This window comes from Giraffa tippelskirchi, chromosome 4, assembly GCF_054371585.1.
Source record: "Giraffa tippelskirchi isolate mGirTip1 chromosome 4, T2T-mGirTip1v1.2.pri, whole genome shotgun sequence".
Classification (NCBI taxonomy): domain Eukaryota; kingdom Metazoa; phylum Chordata; class Mammalia; order Artiodactyla; family Giraffidae; genus Giraffa; species Giraffa tippelskirchi.
The window spans coordinates 128,222,228-128,242,599 of NC_137278.1; the positions used below are offsets into that span (position 1 = coordinate 128,222,228).

The 20,372-nt window shown below is 43.3% G+C and overlaps 1 protein-coding gene across 9 annotated transcripts in view; it reads left to right on the top strand.

The window, feature by feature from the left end:
* The window catches only part of LOC145547174 (cyclic AMP-dependent transcription factor ATF-7), a 94,005-nt gene extending 75,454 nt beyond the window's left edge, over positions 1 to 18,551 (top strand). For all 9 annotated transcript variants that reach the window (XM_081596031.1, XM_081596032.1, XM_081596030.1 and 6 more), the window contains 7 exons: positions 2,370 to 2,527; positions 3,565 to 3,664; positions 4,196 to 4,309; positions 4,884 to 5,036; positions 7,918 to 8,115; positions 9,356 to 9,464; positions 13,044 to 18,551. In XM_081596031.1, the coding sequence (XP_081452157.1) occupies positions 2,370 to 2,527; positions 3,565 to 3,664; positions 4,196 to 4,309; positions 4,884 to 5,036; positions 7,918 to 8,115; positions 9,356 to 9,464; positions 13,044 to 13,261 (1,050 nt within the window). In that variant the 3' untranslated portion in view covers positions 13,262 to 18,551. The remainder of the gene's footprint in view (positions 1 to 2,369; positions 2,528 to 3,564; positions 3,665 to 4,195; positions 4,310 to 4,883; positions 5,037 to 7,917; positions 8,116 to 9,355; positions 9,465 to 13,043) is intronic.
* The last annotated feature ends 1,821 nt before the right edge of the window (positions 18,552 to 20,372 follow it).

A 20,372-nucleotide genomic window follows, 5' to 3' on the forward strand; every position in this document is an offset into this window, starting at 1 on the left:
CTCTAGGTGAGAGATCACACCATCATGATTATCTGGGTCGTGAAGATCTTTTTTGTACAGTTCTTCTGTGTATTCTTGCCACCTCTTCTTAATATCTTCTGCTTCTGTTAGGTCTATACCATTTCTGTCCTTTATTGAGCCCATCTTTGCATGAAATGTTCCCTTGGTATCTCTAATTTTTTTGAAGAGATCTCTAGTCTTTCCCATTCTATTGTTTTCCTCTATTTCTTTGCATTGATCGCTGAGGAAGGCTTTCTTATCTCTCCTTGCCATTCTTTGGAACTCTGCATTCAAATGCTTTTATCTTTGCTTTTCACTTCTCTTCTTTTCACAGCTATTTGTAAGTCCTCCTCAGACAGCCGTTTTGCCTTTTTGCATTTCTTTTTCTTGGGGATGGTCTTGATCCCTGTCTCCTGTACAGTGTTATGAACCTCCATCCATAGTTCATCAGGCACTCTGTCAGATCTAGTCCCTTAAATCTCTTTCTCATTTGCACTGTATAATCATAAGGAATTTGATTTAGGTCATACCTGAATGGTCTAGTGGTTTTCCCCACTTTCTTCAATTTAATTCATACTCACAATAGTCAAAAAACTGGAAGCAGTCCAAATGTCTTTCAACAAGAGAATAAATAAATGGTGGTATATTTCTAAAATGGAATACCACATGGCATTAAAAAAGAATAGACTAATGATATATTCAGCAATGTGGACATTATGTTGAACAACAACAACAACAAATTTCAGACACAAAAGTATATACCATATGAAATCATTTACATCAGATTCAGGAGGAAGCAAAACTGGGACTTCTCTGGCGGTCTAATGGTTAAGACTCTGAGCTCCCAATGTAGGGGGCACAGGTTTGATCCCGGTTGGGGAACTGATATCCCACATGCCGTATAGCCAAAAAGAAAAAGTAAAGAAGAGGCAAAACTATTTGAAGATGATAGAATTAATCTTCAACTCTTTACCTCTTTTTTTTTTTAATTTATTTACGTATTTTTAATTGGAGGACACCCTTTACCTTTTGAGGGAAGGTATGAATTAGGAAGGAACACAGGAGAATGTTCTAGGGTGCTAAAAATGGGCTTTGTTTTTATTTTACATATATAGTTTTGTTTTATCCTTTGAATTTATATACTTTACTATATGTATATTGTACTAGATCATGTATGTTGTACTACTTCAATTAATAAGTGAAATTGAAAAATCACATAATTCCTAAATTGAACATTAAACCATTTAGAAAAAAAATCTTTCCAGAGGAACATTTTTTAGTGATTCAAAGGGAATATTTATCAGAATTCTTAGTGTTACTTTTTTAAAGGAAATGCTTTGTGAGATATTATTTTTTATAAATTTATTTAAATATAGTACACATACAGAAAAGCACATAAATTGTAAGTATACAGCTTACTGAATTTTCACAAAGTTTACAGTGTATATAACCAACACCTTGAAAATATTATCAGAACCTCAGGATCCTCCTTATGCCCCCTTCCAGTCTCTACTGTGCTACCCGTGGTTATTAATTTTGGTATCCACTGTGGATAGAGCATCTGTACCTCATCTTAACCTTCCTCCAAAACTAGTTTGCTAACATCTCAAAACTGTCCCCTCCATAAAAACTGCAGCTATCCTCCCCTCTTCCTCTTTTCAGCAGCAGCCAGGTCCTAGAGGCTGCTTAGAGATGTTTTCAGGGCCACTATGGGCACTGGCAATCTAAGGTCCTAATGAGTTAACAATGGGAAGCAGTTTGTTTTATCACAATATGGTCATTATTCAAACTTCCATGGCCCTTTTTTAAGGGTCTGTAGGAGATACTGTTGCCTTATCACCAGTTATACTTGTCCTTTCCCATTAGAGATCAGTGGACACTTGAGCATCAAGTTTAGAATGAAAGTACCTAGATCATGAAAAATTATAATGCTCCTGGGATTTCCCTTTTGGTCCAGTGCTTAAGACTCCATGCTTCCACTACAGGGGGCGCAGGTTCGATCCCTGGTCGGGGAACTAAGATCCCACATGCTGCACAGCATGGCGCCAAAACAAACAAAAATTATATCACTCCTTAGAATTTATATGGTACTGTAATGCTTCCACAGAGATTTCAAGTGGTCTTCCAACTGCCATCCCACTCATATCACCATTATCCCTGGAAGGGAGATAACCAAAGGTCTTAACTCAGCATTCCTTCTGAATGGGTGAGTGAGGTGTAGATCCATGATCACCATGGAATCAGGTCATGATTTACTTTAATAGCCTGAGTGCTCTTTCCAATAAATTTATACTAGATTTTACCAGCTCTGTATTTCCCTATAAGCAGCGCCTTAAAGCATTTTGTGATCTGTTGGTTCTTCTCCCCAGGATGTTGCCCCAAAGCCTGTTGTCATCTCTACTCCCACGCCTACCATCGTACGCCCTGGCTCCCTGCCTCTGCATTTGGGCTATGATCCACTTCACCCAACCCTTCCTTCCCCAACCTCCGTCATCACACAGGCTCCCCCATCCAACAGGCAACTGGGGTAAGTATAGAGAGCAGGGAGAAGCAGCAAAGCTTAAATCTCTTTCCTCTGTATGAAATTATTTTATAAAATAGAGACTGTTTCTGAATTCTCAAGGAAAACAAGTTACTGAGATTGTGTCTCAAAATGAATTTTTTTCACCCCATAAATAGAATCTTCTTTACCTTTTTGGTAGGCAAGCAAGTATTTATTTGAGCGTGTACTTCCTTAATTTGGAGGTTTAATACTTATTCAGCCTAAAAGAAGAATCCTTTGAACTTTAATGGTTGAGGTCACACAGGGAAGTATATATTTAGTTCTTGGCCTCAATTTTATAGAAGTTTATGGAGGAACTACTGAATAAGGGGCTGAAACCCATTAAGTCATCTTTTTTTAAGTCTGGTTGTTCCCCTCAGCCCCAGTTAAGGTTCTTGGTCTTTGCTATTCCTAATTTTGTCTGTCTATTTGTCTTCACTCCTAGCATGGCCCATGCAGATTTCCTAATGGGGTGACTTAAGATCCTGTCTCCAGGTACCCATGGGTTAAGAGGTTGTTGTCAGGCTTCAGCCTCTGAACGCTTATTGTTCTCTAGACCTATTAAGAAAAATACAAAGGGATGGCTTCCTTCTTAGACAGAGTAGAACAAAACATGGAAAGGAACAGGAGTAACTTACTCAGATTTGGCTATCGTATGACATAATTCAGCTTTGCAAAATGGCAACTTTGGTAGAAGTAGTCCTTGTCTAAGGCGGCACAGAATTCATACATGCCAGTGGTAGGAATGTTTATTTATTTGTTCTAAACTCAATAGGTTACTTCCCACCCACTTGAATTCAGTGGTGTTTGCTTAATTTGCAAGGTGTAAAGATCTTGACATTTCTCTCCATCTATAAGGTAAGGTAAGTAGCATTCCCTGCTTTATCTGCCATCATGAGGGTGTCAACATTTTACAGTGTTACCATAACTAGAAAAGACTGGGAAATCTGCTATAATTACAGGAGGAAGATCATTAGCAAAAGGGTCTGTATTGTGAGCATTTCACTTCATATCTCCTCTAGGTCTCCCACCGGCTCCCTCCCTCTCGTCATGCATCTTGCTAATGGACAGACCGTGCCTGTGCTGCCAGGGCCTCCAGTTCAGATGCCTTCTGTTATATCGGTGAGCTCTGTAGTGGGGGCAGCCAGCCCTACCGACACACGAACCCCTCCCTCCCACCTGAATGCTCATAAACACACATGAGCCCCAGGGAAACGTGGGCTCTGGTCTGTATTAGTTGAGCATGGCAGCCTGCCCATACTTTTCACTAACCTCTGCCAATCCAGCACTACGGAACACTAGACAAAGGCTCATCTGGACCGTTGGCTCCTGGTCTAGGAATTGATCTTGCCAGCCTGCTGATTGGCTTATTTCACTTGGCACTAAGTACCTCACAAATTGCCTACCACTTTCCTCAAGATACAGCCTCAGCTTTTCCCATAGAAACTATCACAGCACTGAAGGATTAGATCCCCTATCCTGTGGTGCTCTGTGAGGGAAGGTATTTCCCAGACTGTTTCTGCACGCCCCATGGGCAGGGTGCATAGAACAGGCCCTAATGTGCCAGCCTCAAAAGCACTTCATTTGGGGAAGCTGTTGCCCCACTAATAGCATTATGTTCCCTTCTGATTTTTCTTCCTTCTCTTAATCCAGCTGGCCAGACCTGTGTCTATGGTGCCCAATATTCCTGGTATCCCCGGCCCACCAGTTAACAGCAGTGGTTCCATTTCTCCCTCTGGCCACCCTATGCCATCAGAAGCCAAGATGGTGAGTACATCCCAACCTGGAGCAATGCTAGCCCTTCTGAAAGAAGTGGTATCTTCTGGGGCTTGCAGAGCTAAAAGACCTACCCAGTTGTGGGGTCTAGAGAAGAATAGACCCTGATTCATGACTCTTATCTCCTCTCTTCCACCTTTAGAGCCTGGTACATAGGCCATGGCAGTGAAAAGAAGCAGCACAGATTGTTTGGATGGAACTCTTGCTGTTTCAGTTCCAGGGTGACAGATGGAGGGTGGATGAGTGGGCAGGAGAGCTGGCCAAGAGGTGAATAACTGCGTAACCAGCCCGTGGCCAGGTTCCAGGGTAGAGCTTTCATCTGGACTCTATTGCTTCAACAACCCCCACCCTCCAACTGTGCCCAGGATGATAGTGAGGGAACAGAGTAGGTATTTTAGGGGTCATGTGCACTCTCTCTATGTCATTTTCTTTTAATCCCTTTGTTAAGGGAAAATCAGTGTGGGAATTTTGTCTGTAAGGCCAGTAATAAAATCTAAGCCCACTTTTCTCACCCTTAGTAAAATCTCACCCTTGACAAGCTATTTTTTCTTTTCTTTTACCACAGAGACTAAAAGCTACTCTAACCCACCAAGTCTCCTCAATCAATGGTGGTTGTGGAATGGTGGTGGGGACTGCCAGCACCATGGTGACAGCCCGTCCAGAGCAAAGCCAGATCCTCATCCAGCACCCTGACGCCCCATCCCCTGCCCAGCCACAGGTCAGTTAGACCCTTGGATGGGGGAACCAGCTTGTCACTATTACTCTTTAAGTCATATTTGTCTTTTCAAGGAGCAGAAAAATGAAGGAGGAATGGATTTCAGCCTTCTGGGCTTTGACTTGCACTTTGTTTCTTGTTGACAGTAGCAAAATGCACTCTGCTTTATCCATCCTTTTGTTAGACAAAATGCAAGCAGACTGGATAATGCAGAACTGCCACAGAGGATGTCTCAGTTTTTATTTTCTGCTTTTTTGTTATTTCTACGTGTGAGTGCTCTTTCTACAGAACCTTCTAAAATGTGACAGAACCTCATTTCAAGCTACTTTATACAACAAAGTCTCTACTCTCTCCTATCTTAACCCCCACCAATCCCCCAAAAAACTTAACTGATTATATTTATACAAAAATCAGATACTAACAATATGTTAATAAAATATGATGTCACAGCATTAAGATGGCTCAGTAAACAAACACATACCCTGAAAAACACTTTTTCCTTACCAATTTAATCTCTTTTTATCAGGAGAAATTAAAGTCTTAAAAAAGCCAGAAAGATCTTCTTTAGAAGCCCAATTTTTTTTTTCAAGGAGGCCTCAGTTTTACTAAGTTTCTTTGGAAACTGAGTAAGCCTTGGTTTCGTATTGTCTGTACTGGTTAGGTGACAACAACCTGATATCAGTTTGTAGAGTTACATCTTTGGCCCATCCCCTTTTCCTGATGTCACCACCTGCTTCATCAGTTACCACCACATGTCCTAACGTTTAGTGACCATATGCTGCCTTAAAGCTTGGCCAACAACAAAAGCTTTCATTTGAGTTTTCTTGTTAGAAGCTAAGCCTGCCCACCTTCCTGTAACCCCTTCTGATGCCAGTCCCTTCTAGAAATGGTAAAGCAGCAGCCCCCTTGCCCAAACTGTGCTGCTTCCCCTTGAGGAAATGACATGTTTTTAGTTACCACTAATTCCTTTCCTTCTTATTCTTCCCACGTGCTTCTCTTGGTCTGTTCTCTTACCTCCATTCCCTGCATGTATTATTAAGTTGCCTATGAAAGAATAGGAATCCATCATTTCCTTTTCCCCATTCTCCTCCTCAATCGCCAGTCTTTACATGTGCACCAGTGAGCTCAGGACAAAGAGCAAGTTGAAAATAACAAGAGAATCTGTGTAAACTCCCTTAGTACAGTGAGAAGCAGCAACCCCAAGGCCTGTAGCTCATTAAAATGAGTTTGAAATTTCTTCTCCACTTTTTTTCTTTTGGGAGAGAGACTATTAATCTGAATAATTAAAATTATCTCTTCATTATCTATATTACTGGAGACTATGATTCAGTAGGGCCTGAAGTAGAGTAAGATTCTGTTTTCTTATGAGTTTATGTTTATCCTCATGCAACTGGTTTGAGCTCCAGCATTTGGAAACTACCAGTATAGATGTTCTCTAATAGCAACAGCTTCAGGAAGAATTTATTTTTGGCATTGTTTTACATTACATAGTTTCTTTTATACAGATGGTTGACCTTTCTATATTTTAATTTTGGCCATTATTATAAGATTGGTCTATCTTCTTTGAATACATACCAGTTAACAGAAAAGGAAGATGATTCAAAAGTGCTTTAGAAACAAGAGACATCAACCTAAAGTTTAAAAACAAAAGACAAGGGCTTCCCTATTGGTCCGGTAGTTAAGAAACCACCTTGAAATGCAAGGGACACCGATTTGATCCCTGGTCTGGGAAGATCCCACATGCCATGGGTCAGCTGAGCTCGTGTACCACAACTACTGAAGCCCAAGTACCCTAGAACCCATGCTCCACAACAAGAGAAGCCACCATAATGAGATGCCCTCACAAAGCAACTGGAGAGTAGACCCCACTTACCATAACTAGAGAAAGCCCACACACAGCAACAAAGACCCAGCACAGCCAAAAATAAATAAATATTTTAAAAAAGATGGTCTTGGGGACTTCCCTGGGGGTCCAGTGGTTAAGACCTCACCTTCCAATGCAAGAGGTGCAGGTTTGATCCTTGGTCTGGAAGCTAAGTTCCCACACGCCTCAAGACCTAAGAAACGTTTTTTAAAAAAAAAACTAAATTGTAACAAATTCAATAAAAACTTTAAAAAATAAAAAAAAGATGGTCTTAAACCGCCAATTTGTAAAGGGATTTAAAAATGTTTTTCTCTTTAAAAACAAACAGAAACAAACAAAGCAGGAAGAAGGGCCATTGTTGAGGATGATTAATAACTGATTGTAAATAAAAAGAATATACTAGGGGTTCCCTGGTGGCCTAATGGTTAAGATTCCAGGCTTTCACTGCCATGGCCCAGGTTCAGTCCCTGCTCAGGGAACTGAGATCCCTCAAGCCTCATGGTACAGAAAAAAAAAAGAATATGCTAATTCATATATCTCCATAATAGCTCATATCTCACTGATGGTAAAATCTCTTCTCCCTTTCTGAAACTTATAGCATGCAGTTGTTTGTCTATATTGCTTGGCCAAATCAGCAATTCTCCACAATTTTTTATTCCACAGTCTCCCTGAAAGTTCCTTGACACTTCCCCTGATTATAATTTCCCTGCCCACCATATTTCCTGTTAAGAAACAAAAAATGATCCTAGTTTCGTTTTTGTCTGTCTGTCTCAGAAATAATCAGAGTTTCCAACTGAACTATAGTGTGTCTAAGTATGGAACTGAGAAGACTGAAAGGAAACAGTAGGCAGAATGAGGAACTGCTGCAAAAGAGAAGCTAAGGGACATAGTGAGGAGACTTGCTATGGTGACAGAGGCTGGTAGATCCTTTAACCAGATCTTTGCCAGATCTTACGTCAGGTTTAATTTGGAAAGGATTGACATTCCCTTTAAGTAACTCCTCTTCCTTCTGGGCAACAGGTCTCACCAGCCCAACCCACTCCTAGTACTGGAGGTCGACGTCGGCGCACAGTTGATGAAGATCCAGACGAGCGGCGACAGCGCTTTCTGGAGCGCAACCGGGCTGCAGCCTCCCGCTGCCGTCAAAAGCGGAAGCTGTGGGTGTCCTCCCTAGAGAAGAAGGCTGAGGAACTCACTTCTCAGAACATTCAGCTGAGTGTGAGTAGGTCTTGGGTGCTTATTAGGATTGTTGAATCTGGAAAGTGATGTTGAATCATGAGAAAGTGGGACAATATAGTAGAAGATGATAATTCTTTAAATTAAGATGGATTCGGAACATATGCCAGGAAGAATACAGAAAGAATGTCTTACCAGTCAGACTTGAAATCTCTTCCCTGGGGACTGGAAAGGACACTCACCATCTAATCCCAAGTCTGCTACAGAACGAGTCATCCATAGACCCTTTTGGATGAAGGAAAATAGATGAAGTGCCCCAGGGTGCTCTCTTAAAACACCTAGAGGGAAAGTATTTGTCCAGATAATGCAGCTTAATGAAAGAAAGGCCTCTCTCACCTTCTGAGATGGCCTAACTCTGTCTATGAAGTGTGTTTCTTCCCCAAATGAGCTTTCTTTCACTTAAAAAAAGAAAAGAAAAAAACCACACAAGTACAAATAGAACAGTTATAATCCAGATATTTTCTTGAATATTTTTCCCTTCTTCTGATTTTTTAAAAATATTTACTTACAAAGGTAATACATTTATAGAACATATGTGTAGTATACACATACATACACACACAGAAGTATAGATTAAAAATAAAGTCTCTCTTCAGTATGTCTTTCCCAGTCTCATTCTATTCCTTGTAGATAAGTTTGTACCTACCAGACCTATATATATTTCTAATATTTTTTTCAGTTTTTAGCTTTTGTAGGGGAGCCAGGGAGGGACTGTATATCTGTTTTAACATAAAACAGTTATCCTCTGGAGATCTAGTTATGTATACAGAGAACCTACCTCATTTTTTTCAATAGCTGTACAGTGTAGCATTCTATAGTTTGGTTATAAGATTCAGATATTTATAATGTTTTTAATTTTTTGCCAGAACAGCAGTGCTGCAGTGTACATTGTATGCACTTGAGTAAACAGCTCTGTTAAATAGATTCCTGGAAGTAGGCTTTCCTAATCAAAGGACATATGTATTATTAATTTTGATGCAATCATATTTACCCTACAAAGGAGTAATTTTTCTGTGTAAAATCCTACTATCGTTGTAAGCAGCTCCTATCATTGAATTTATGGCTATATTGGCCCTCGGCTGTCTGAAGCCTTGCTGGATCTTTTCTAGATTCGAAGGAGAAAATCCAGGCAGCCTTTTGTCCTCACTCTGAGGATAGTCACTGGGGCTTCAAGAGTGGGGCATGAATTTTCTTCATATTCTTTTCTTACCTTCCTCCTCAGAATGAAGTCACATTACTACGCAATGAGGTGGCTCAATTGAAACAGCTACTGTTAGCTCATAAAGACTGTCCAGTCACAGCACTACAGAAAAAGACTCAAGGCTATTTAGGTGAGTGGCTCGCAACCTAAACAATGTCAGTCAGTCAGTAAACTGCATGTAATGAGTGTCTCAACTGTTTGTAATTTTATAACCCCATTCTGAATGTTTTGGGGGGCCCAGACAGATGAGTGAGCAGCCTTTGTGGAACAACCAGTCCTGCCAAAAAATTTTTTTGAGAACAGTGTAGTTATCCTAATTATCTATCCTTTTGGAGATAAAGGTAGCAATATATATTGGGTACCTGTTTTGTATGAGGCACTGAACCATCTTCCCAGTTCTCTCATGAAATAGATATTACTTCCATTTATACTCACTCATATTAGTCTCTTACCTGAAGTTACACCGCTGGTGAAGTGGCAGAGCCAAGATTCACATCCAGCTGTTCCTTATTCCAAAGCCACTGTCTTAGTCTAAATAGGATATAACAGCAGATGATACTTTGAGATTTGTCAAGCATTGAGATTTGGCAGTATGTTTCATCTTTCTAATGACAGGATAATGTTGGTTTCTGTTTGTAATCTGTGAACACATAATATAGGGCTAGGAAGAGCTGGTCACAGTCATGCTCGGGATAAGCACAATCCTGAAATTAAAATTACTGTGAATAATTTGCTTATGGACAGTAAAAACTAATAAATCATTTCCCTTTACAAATTAAATTCATAGAAATGTTGGCTATCAAATTTTGATATATTGAATTATTTTTCCACTAACTCTCTTTATCATTTCAAAGATATGTTCCCATAGAAAGAGAGTGACCACATCACCAATTTTAAACATCTCTATTTTTAATTTAAATAAAAACTCATTGGAAAAGATCCTGATGCTGGAAAAGATTGAGGGCAAGAGGAGAAGGGAGTGACAGAGGATGAGATGGTTGGGTGGCATCACCAACTCAATGAACATGAGTTTGAGCAAACTCTGGGAGATAGTGAAGGACAGGGAACCCTAGTGTGCTGCAGTTCATGGGGTCACAAAGAGTCAGACACGACTTAGCAAATAAACAACAATTTTAATTTTAATGTGTACTTCAGAGTACATTTATTCATCCAGCAGATATTGATTGAGCCTGTTCTAGGCACTGTTTTACATGCTGAGGGCATAATAGGGAACCAAATAGATTAAAGTCCCTGCCTGTAAGGGGCTTATATTTTAGTGGGTGAGACAGACAATAAACAAGATAAATAGGTACAATATATGTTATGTCAGATAAGAGTAAGTGCTTAGAAGAAAAAAATAAAACAGGGAAGACGAATATGAAATGTTAGTAGCAGGGTTGAAATTTTAGATGAGGTGTTTTTTGACTTTTAAGGAATTGAGAAAGCTAGCCACGCATTAATATGGGAGAAAAGTACTGCAAGCAAGAGCAGCAACAAATGCAAAGACCCAAAGTGGGGAACATGTCTGGCACATTCTAGAATCGTCATGGAGGCTGGTATGGCTGGCTTGGAGAGAATGGGGACTAGAGAGTATTTGGAGATGAGGTAGGAGAGGTAATGGGAACATTTTTCTTTAGGGCCTCATTGGTCTTAGGACTTCAGCTTTTGCTCTACTTTGGGGACCCACAAAAGGGTTTTCAGCAGAATAGCAACATGACTGATCTGACTTAGTTTGAACAGGGTCACTCTGTTAGAGAGTGAGGAATGAATGGGCAGAAGCAGGCAGGCTGCTTAAGAGACTATCACAGTCATGAGCAAGAGAGAATGGAGCCTTGTACCAGTTGGTGGTAGTGAAAGTGGTGAGAAGGGATTTAATTCAGGATATATTTTGAAGTTAGAGTAACAAGATTTGATGATGGCCAGATGGGACAGTATATGTGAGGAAAAAGAAGAATCAAAAATTTCACCAAAAAAAAAAAAAATTGTACCAAATTGTTTGGCCTGAGCACCTACAGGAACAGAGTTGCCATTGATTGAGATGGGGCAAGTTTAGGAACAAGTGAACTGGATGGTGTATTAGGAGCTCATATTTGGAATCCTCTCAGGCTTGCAGGTGGTGCTGTCAGGCAGTTGTATGGGTCTGCAATTCCAAGGAAAGGCTAAAGGTAAAACTTTGGCACTCAGCAGAAGATGGTTAGCTTTTAAAGCTGTGAAACTGGATGAGATATTATTGTCAAGACAGAGTACATAGGTAGAAAAAGAGAAGTTCCAAGACTGAGCCCTGGGTACTCCTACATTTAGAGGTCAGGGAGATGAGAAGCGGCCCATAAGAGACACTGAGAAGGAGCAGCCAAACAGGTAGGAGGAAAACCAGCTGAGTTAGCTGAGTGTGGTGTTCTATAAGCCAAGATAAGAAAGTATTTCAGGAAGTTTACTGATTAGCTATTTCAAATCCTTTTGATGGGCTAAGGAAGACAAGGACTGAGTATTTATCAGTATGAAGTCTATATACAGTAGGGTTTCTATTCAGTCCCTACAAGAACTCTTGACAGGTAGGTAGTCTTTGAAATCACTTGTTACAGCAAATGTATATTTAGTTCCTACTGGGTGGTGTGGACATTGCGGTAAGTGCCTGACACAAGACCAACAAGACACTCTCCTATCTTTGAGAGACTCATAGGTAAGGTAAGCACAAATATGCCAAAGAGCCCCTAGATTGGGAACTTCCTGAGGACAGGAAGCCTGTTTATTCTTTGTATACCCCAGTGCCTGGCACACGGCCAATACTTGGTAAATCTTTGATGAATAAATGAAGTATGCTCTGAAAGCACAAACGATGAAATAGTTAAATTTCCTGAGCATAACAAAGAAGGCTTCACAGAGGAGGTAATATTTAAGTTGTGAAAGAAGACACAGGCATTTATCAGGAGGTCAAAAATACAACCAACCGTTGGAATTTGCCCTTACTCTACACATCGCTGTTTAAAGAGCCGGAGAGGCTATCCAATGTTTAATGAAACTCCCTGACTGTTGAGCAACTTGGGGATACCTTTGTATGCACCTCAGACATTTGTGTTTAGTAATAAAATGTCATTGTCACTTTACGTGGAGTGGTATAACTCAGAGTAAATGTGTTAAATCATTAATGCCTAGCTAGTTGACAGTCAGGAGGGTCTGACAGACCTCATGTAGTTGGTTGTGTTAACCTTGGCCAAGGACTGGTCATTCACAACATGATTTGAGTATAGCTTAGTATCTATTAGGTTTATCTGTAGTGCAACTTCAGGCTAAAGGAATATTAAAAATAATAGAATGATTGCAATGTTGTGAGCACTAATGAGAGGATAGCGTAAAAAAAGAGAGATTTATTTTAAATCACCTTTAAAGACATGAATAAGAGGAAGAGTGTTCCAATGGGTTAATGAACTGTGCAGAGACGAAGAAGCCAGGTAGTGTAATTAACGTGTTGGGGATTTGCTTTATTGGGATAAATAGGTTAATTTTGGCCTAGCTTATTTCCCTTCTCACAACTAGTGGTTTCCTAGCCCATTTGTGCCTTACAAGCCAAGATTCTGGGAAGTTTCTCCCCCTAAAAATATGGGCTTCATTTTCCTTTGGGGTCCTTTAGAATTATGGGGAAAGGTAGTTCTGCCTACTTCCACATTCTGTTTTCTAACCACTTGCTGTTTTTTGCCCTGCTTCCTGGCAGAAAGCCCCAAGGAAAGCTCAGAGCCAACGGGTTCACCAGCCCCCGTGATTCAACACAGCTCAGCAACAGCCCCAAGCAATGGCCTCAGCGTTCGCTCTGCAGCCGAAGCTGTGGCCACCTCAGTCCTCACTCAGATGGCCAGCCAAAGGACAGAACTGAGCATGCCTATACAGTCACATGTGATCATGACCCCACAGTCTCAGTCTGCGGGCAGATGATGCCTCCCCTGGTGGAGAGGTCCCCAGCCAGAGCTCGCCCGCCCGAGAGCCAAGAGAGATGTCCTCTTATCCTCTCCCATCTGCCTTGGACACGGCGATATGGGGGAGGGAATTGCGTGTTGTGAGTAATGGTCAGATGTGGGGCTTATCTCACACAGTCACGTACGTTGACACCTGTACTAGGAGCCTCCCAGCCCCAGAGCCACATAGATCATTCCCCAAGAGGGAAGTTTCTGATGTACCCACAGCCAAAGGCCTTTATGGATGGTCCGAACAATCACCCTGCCCATGCACGTGTACCTGTCTCTTAACACTAACGCTTGCACTTCTGGGATTCAGTTTCTCAGTTGCCTCTCTTCCCACCAAGCCATGGATGATACCTTCTTGATCCTTAGCAGCATGCCACTTCCTGCTCGGTAGAGGGAGGCTAGAGTTGACGGCATATCACTGCTGACCCGTCCCTAGCCACCCCGTGGACTCAGGACTTCATCTCCCAGTAGCTGCTTATTGGTCCCATTTTTCCCTTCATGAATTCTAGTTAAAACATTGACTTATGGAGAATGTAAGGTCACCTTTGATGTATGAAATAGCAGTATTTCCCAGCTCTTCCATAAACTTTAGCCCTTCTCCCTACTGGCCACCAAAAACAAAAAGAAATGAAACCTTAAAAGTTCTAGTACTTTCTTATTTCAGAGCTATTTGGGTACCTCATTTTTTCTCTTGAGTTTTCCCAGTCTAGTGGTGGGGTCTTTTCCACTTCCCACTAAGCCTTAGCAACCTCATCTTATGGCCTTACTAGATACCGCGCAGTAGTGAAAAGGGAAAACACCCAGGATCTGACTGGCTGATTCCCTTCCCCTCCCTGCTCTATCCTCCAGGACAGACAGGAACGATGTAGTTCTCAAGCTTGCTCCATCAGGTTACTGGATTGATTATGTTTTACAACAGTATACCAGCCAAAGCATACATACTCCTTTTGGTCATCTTTCCTCTCCTGTGTCTCTCTCTTCGTCCCCCTGCCTGCATCCCTGCCTCTGTCTCTCTTCTGTAATTAGTTCTGATGCAGCCCTCTGGAAGCTGTCATGTGGGGGACTTTTGTGCTCCCTCACTCCCCCCACCCTCATCTCTCAGCCTCACATGTCTGTCTTCGTTTATGAGCAAGGGTCTTATATGCACGAATGATCCTCACTGTATCTACCTTCTCTCTCTTTCACGACTCCAAGCCTAGCCTCTAGGTCTCCTGGTTCTGTAGTGTTTCTTTCGCTCTTTTCTGCTCTTTGCCCCCTGGATGTGATGCTTCTCTGTAGTCTAAGCCCCAGGACTCTGAGGCATCATCTTAGCCAAGGTCCGGAGTGGGTTTTCTTGAGTATGAGGTAGGATGGAGGGAGGCGCAGGAAGGGGTGGTGGAATACCGATGTCCACGATAGCCCTGTTTGTTGAACGGTCCAACCTGCTGGGAAATTAGTGACTATTGCTCCCAGCCATTCTTACTTTGAAAAGTTGGGTTGCAGGGGGGACATTTTTATCCCTCTTGCCCCTCTTTCTTCCCCATTAAGACTTCTCGTCTTCCTTTGGCTCTGAACTATGCAATTTCTACCAAGGCCATAGGAAGCAGTCCAAAGCCAGAGGCCTGTGGATAGATAGGTCAGCTTTAATAGCCCTTCAGTATGAATCCCTTCCAATTGTCCCAGAGCCACTTTCTGCCATCTGCCCATGCCAGTAATGTCCCTTTTTCTTTCTCTCTCTCCTACCTCCATCTTATACATGTATATAGAGTAACTGCCAGCTTCCTTTCTTATCTTCCAAAATCGGCTGTCAGAGAGGAATGAGGAAATGGTCTAAACTACAAGATCCCTCTCTCCTCAGACTGATAAACTGGTGAGCCAGCCAGATGACGTGTTTACTGCATTTGTTTTTAATTTCCCCTCCTGTGTTCAGAGCTGGTGCTGAAGAAGCCACACCTGGTGAAGAAAAAGGAGAGAAAAACATGGTTTTCTCATCCTCCCCCACCCAGGGCCCAACAGGAACAGACCCTGAGGTGACTCAGACTAGCAAACGGCACGGCAGATGGTCAGGATGCAGGTTACCACCTCCGGGGACTCTGCTTGCCTTTAAAACTTCACAGCCATATCTATGCTCAGGACATTTCCTTTAGATGGTTGCTCTCTGGGATTTTCTCCTGCCTTAGCTGTGTTTCATTTTTTGTTATCTTGATTTCCCGCTAGTAGCCTTGCCCTAAAGCTTGACTGAGTTTATGGCTCCTAAGGAGCCTTCATAAGACCCTTGGCTGTCTTTCTTCCCCCTTTAGTCAAGCGCTCTTCAACTTAAGAGTCAGGTTGGCGCTGCACATGTGTGCTGCCTCACTGCTTGACCTTGAGGGAAGTTGGAGTCCCTGCTGGTCTTCCATGGGTAGGGTGTCTAATTTATGGAGAGGGTGTTAATTTCTTAGTCCCCACGTCTAAGTCCTTATTTTATTTTCATCAGTGGGAAGTTAGTCCTGGGGACCTGAGAGGCATTGGCAGAACCTTAGTAAAGCAGCAGTGAGATGTGGAAGGAACACGACAGGACCTCCCCCACCCCATACAGCTCTCTTGTTGGTCCTTGGTCTCACTGAGAAGGCAGAGCAGTTGCTTGAGCTGAAGCCTCTCCTGTAGTCAAGGAGAATGACACTTACCTTGTTACTGCAGCCAGCTGTGTGGCAGCTCACCCCTGTTCCTTGCCTTCCAGACCCATCTGAACCAGAACGAACATCATGGAGGGTGTCACTTATTCCTTCTTAAGGACCATGGCCTTTCCGTGGGCCTAAGGGAGGACACATTCTGAAAGGGGCTGGGAATGGGCTTCCCTGGTGGCTCAGATGGTAAAGAATCTGCCTGCAATGCAGGAGACCCAAGTTCCATCCCTGGGCCAAGAAGATCCCCTGGAGAAGGGAATGACTACCCACTCCAGTATTCTTGCCTGGAAACTTCCATGGACAGGGGAGCCTGGCAGGTTGCAGTCCGTGGGGTTGCAATGAGTCAGACACAACTGAGCAACTAACACTTTCACTTTTAAGGGAAGACATTTTCTGAAAGGGGCTGGGAATATTGATGCCTTGGGACTTTTCTAAGTGAACACAAGACTCAGGCCTCCCACTCACTCCAGGGACACAGCTGCTAGAGACCCAAGGCCATAGAGGAAGGGGCCAGAACCAGGTCTTCTGGTTCACAGACTTTATGCCACATTGTCTTAAAGCTTGTTTAGAGTTGAAAAGTCTGAGAAAGCCTCCCACTCTATTAGGAAGGACTAGAAAGAGTAGGACCTCCTTTGCTTCATCTTGCCCTGTTGGTTGTACGTCCCAAATCTGGCTTCCTTTGGCCTCTGCTCCTCTCCTTGGCCCTAAGCCCTTGACTATACGCTCTTGGTGGCAGTTAAGGAGGAGATGGCCTAACTGAACCGCATTTTGCTGCCTTCTCTATGCCTGTTCTGTTGTTCCAGTTCCTTTCCTGATTTACTGCCCTCCAGCACTACCCATCCTGGTAGACAGGGTGCTTAACCATAACAACGCCCCAACTACAGCCTGAACCACCAAGCAGACACCGAAGTATTCCTCCCCTGTTCGCTCACACTGAGAGGCTCCTTGAAAGGTGCTAGCCCTGAGACAGCTCTTCCCCACAAAGATCCCATTTCTTTCATAACCTCCTTCCCATCCCCAAATCATTATTTTTCAGTAATATTATACATTGTATACACAGGAAGGAAATGTACTCTTTTTTTATTTTTTAATGTCATAACCAGTCTGTTTAGAATCCAGTCTTTCTAGCTGTATATCACATATGCCTTTGTTGATACGCTCTTTCTGCTTCCTCTAGACTTTTGTTTGACAGGGGTGGAGGGAAGAGCAGGACAGGTGAGGATCCTGAGGCAAATTAAAGGATCCTGCCCCCCAATCCTACTTCAGCCTCCCACAACCCTAATCATTCCCTTCGTCGTACAGAACTGATTTCTCTCTGTTTCTGCATGCACACATGCAGGTACACACAGGCCTAAATACTCACCACTCCAGGGTGGTGACCCAGCAGGAATAAGCATAGATGGTTGCTGGCCAACATTCTCACCCTCCAGACTAGTTCATTCGTCTCTGTTTGGGGTAAAATTCTTCCCCAGAATGAGAAGAGGCTGGGGAGTGTAGGGCAGCTTAAGGCAGCTTATGTCCTTTGCAGATGCAGGTTTGTATCACAGCTGCTAGAGTTTCTCTTTTTAATGGGAGCTGGTAGCCTAGAGCTGTCTCATCAGCATTAACTTCTGGTGAGTGACGTTTTAGCTGTAAGAAATGGCTATGAGCACTGGTTTCACCGACTTTCCCTTAGGGCAGTGGTTCTCAGAATGTGGTCCGGGACCAGCAGGACCATCATCTGAGAACTTGTTAGACATGCACCCTCGGGCCCCATTCCAGACAAACTGAATCAGAAATTCTGGGGATGGGCTCTGACAAGCACTCAGAGCGATTCTCAGACACACTGAAGTTTAAGAACCATTGCCTTAGGGGCGAGCTGGGAAATCCTTGTAGGGTGTACCATCCTCTGCCTTAGTACTAACATTTTTCAATTTTGTCCAGTCCCTCCCTCCACTGCCATTAAAACAGTAGCAACATCACTCATCTCAAAATCTAGATTTGTCTTCCTCTACTTACCCCTAAAACCTGTCCTGCGTGGATCCGGACAGGAGTTGGCCCATACTCCCTTGCAGACGGATTACTCCATGTTCTTTGTTACAGGAAGGACCAGCTATCCTGTTCTCCCACCCACCCCACCCCCCAACACACCTTTCAGGCAGGGAGATGAGCCTCCAGCCCCAGCAGTGGAAGCCATAGTCTCCTGACATAGTATCTGTTGAAAAGAAAGCTGTGTGTATCTATGGTTATATCTCTGTTCATCTGTATATCTTTGACATGTAGCAACACCTCTCCATGTCATTAAGGAACTTGACTCTGGATCTGGGTTTCCCCAGTCCCCAGTGGTGGACTTTGACAGGCAGGAGGATGCAGTGCTACAGGCTGTTTTGTTACAAAACTGTCTTCTCCCTTTCTCCCCCCACCCACTTCAGCATGATCCCTGTGAGCAGGTTCTCACAGTCTCTTGGGACGGGGCTGAGGCAGAGGCTTCGCTCTATTCTCCCCGTCCCTCCTCCTCTCCCCTCGCCACATAGCAGTTACCCCCAGCCATGCCTTCTCCCTCTCCCAACCTTGCCCTGACATATATTGTGCCTTATTTATGCTGCAAATATAACATTAAACTATGAAGAGAACCACTGTTCTGTCTGATGCTTCAATAATCTCTAAGTCCCATTCTTTCTGGGAACTCATTGGGCTCTCATGCCTGTGATCTTCACTCTCCCAATTCTTAGGACAGAAAGATTTGGCATTCTTATCCCTCCTTTTTGTGCAGGGGACGACACAGCCTAGAGGAGGTGGGTGGTTTGTAGGAATTACATAACACACCAGAAGGCTCAGATCTGTGCACTGCCCTGGGGACAAGGGCCCTCGGCATCATGGGAGCCCGCGTAGAAGGAACTCCTGTGCTTTGTGTGGATGGAGATCAGACGATGTTGGAAGGGAGGTGAGGTGGCCTCTTAGACTTTCAGCATTTTGTCCCCACTTCCCCACAATTAGAAAATAATAAGCCCTACCCTCAAGAAGTTTCCAGCATGTCTAGGGAGTGCACATAGACGTAGACAGAAGCTGTGTCTGTGATTCTGTGAGTCTATGGGTGTGGGAAGAAGAGAATCTAGAAATAAGAGGTGGGGCTTCTTTAGAAGCAGATAAGATCACAAGAAAAACAGGTAGTGTTCGGGAACTGTGAGGAGGTGTGGGGCAGTCACTACCAGTGTCTTGTATCTATGTATTCCTTGATACCACAAATGAGGGTGAGCAGGCTGAAGAAGCTGACTGGGAGATAACTAGCTGCCTCCAGGGGAGTTTCCAGGAGGAGAGGTGACTTACATGCCGTTCATTGCTGATGTTTGGTACAACTGACACAAACGGAGCTCCAGTCTCTGGCAGAGCAGGAAAGGCAGTGTGGTCTTCACTGTAGTCAAGAGCATGTGAGAGTCCAGAGGATGGTAAAGGAAGTTGCTGAAGGCCAAATACTGAAGCCAGGATTGAGAGGTTTTGGAGGCTGAGATGAAACTGAAAGCAGGACAGTTTCCCAAGTTAGAAGCATTAACCCATTCTAACTTCTCGCCAAAGGAGAGACCCATCACCTCCATCCTGGACACAGGAAGCAGCTAGAACAGCTCCTTTCTGAACCAGTCTCAGCTCAGATCCATTTGTAAGTGGTGATTAGAGAAATAACAGGATAAACATGTTTGGTGAGCCCGCTCTGTGCTTGGTGGAGTGCTAGATGCTTTGCATTCATCAAGTCACTTACTGTTCACAAGCGCTCTTGATAACAAGTAGTTGCCTCCTGTTACAAATGATGAGGTTTAGGATGAGACACTTGACCAAGGCACACAATGAAGTAAGAGCTGGATTAAAACATTTTGACCCGGGAGCTGCTCTGCAGCATCCCACACACCCCATACCCTGCTCCTCTGAACTTTGTCAGATAAGAACGGACAAGGACCTCAATATGGTGCACAATCCATTTCCCATGGAAAACCATCTACCCGTGGACTTGATACTTCCTTTTAAGAAGTGGTGAAACTAAGATAAAATGACGATGAATATCAGGTTCTGAGCTTGGTACCATCCAGGAGACAAACCTTACAGAAAGGTGCACCCTAACTTAGGTTGCATGGATAGAAACGAGTATCTAGGCCACCAGATCAAAATCTGCTCTCATCTACCTTTCCAAAGTGTGAGTTGGTTTCTAGATGCCTCACTTTAAAAAAAGTGAATGCTTCCCAACTCTACAGAGTGGAAGAATCGCAATCTGTCTTCGAACATGGGAAAGGCTTGTAATGTGAGAGATGAGAGGTCCACTCAGAGTGGGGCAAACCAGAACCCCTGGTGGAAGCCACAAGATGAAAGCCAACTCCTTGCAAGGATGATTCTGTCTGGACTTCTCAGGAGATGGTAAATTCCCCGGGACCCGGATGTGCAAAGAAATCACAGCTAGTGTAAGCACCCCTG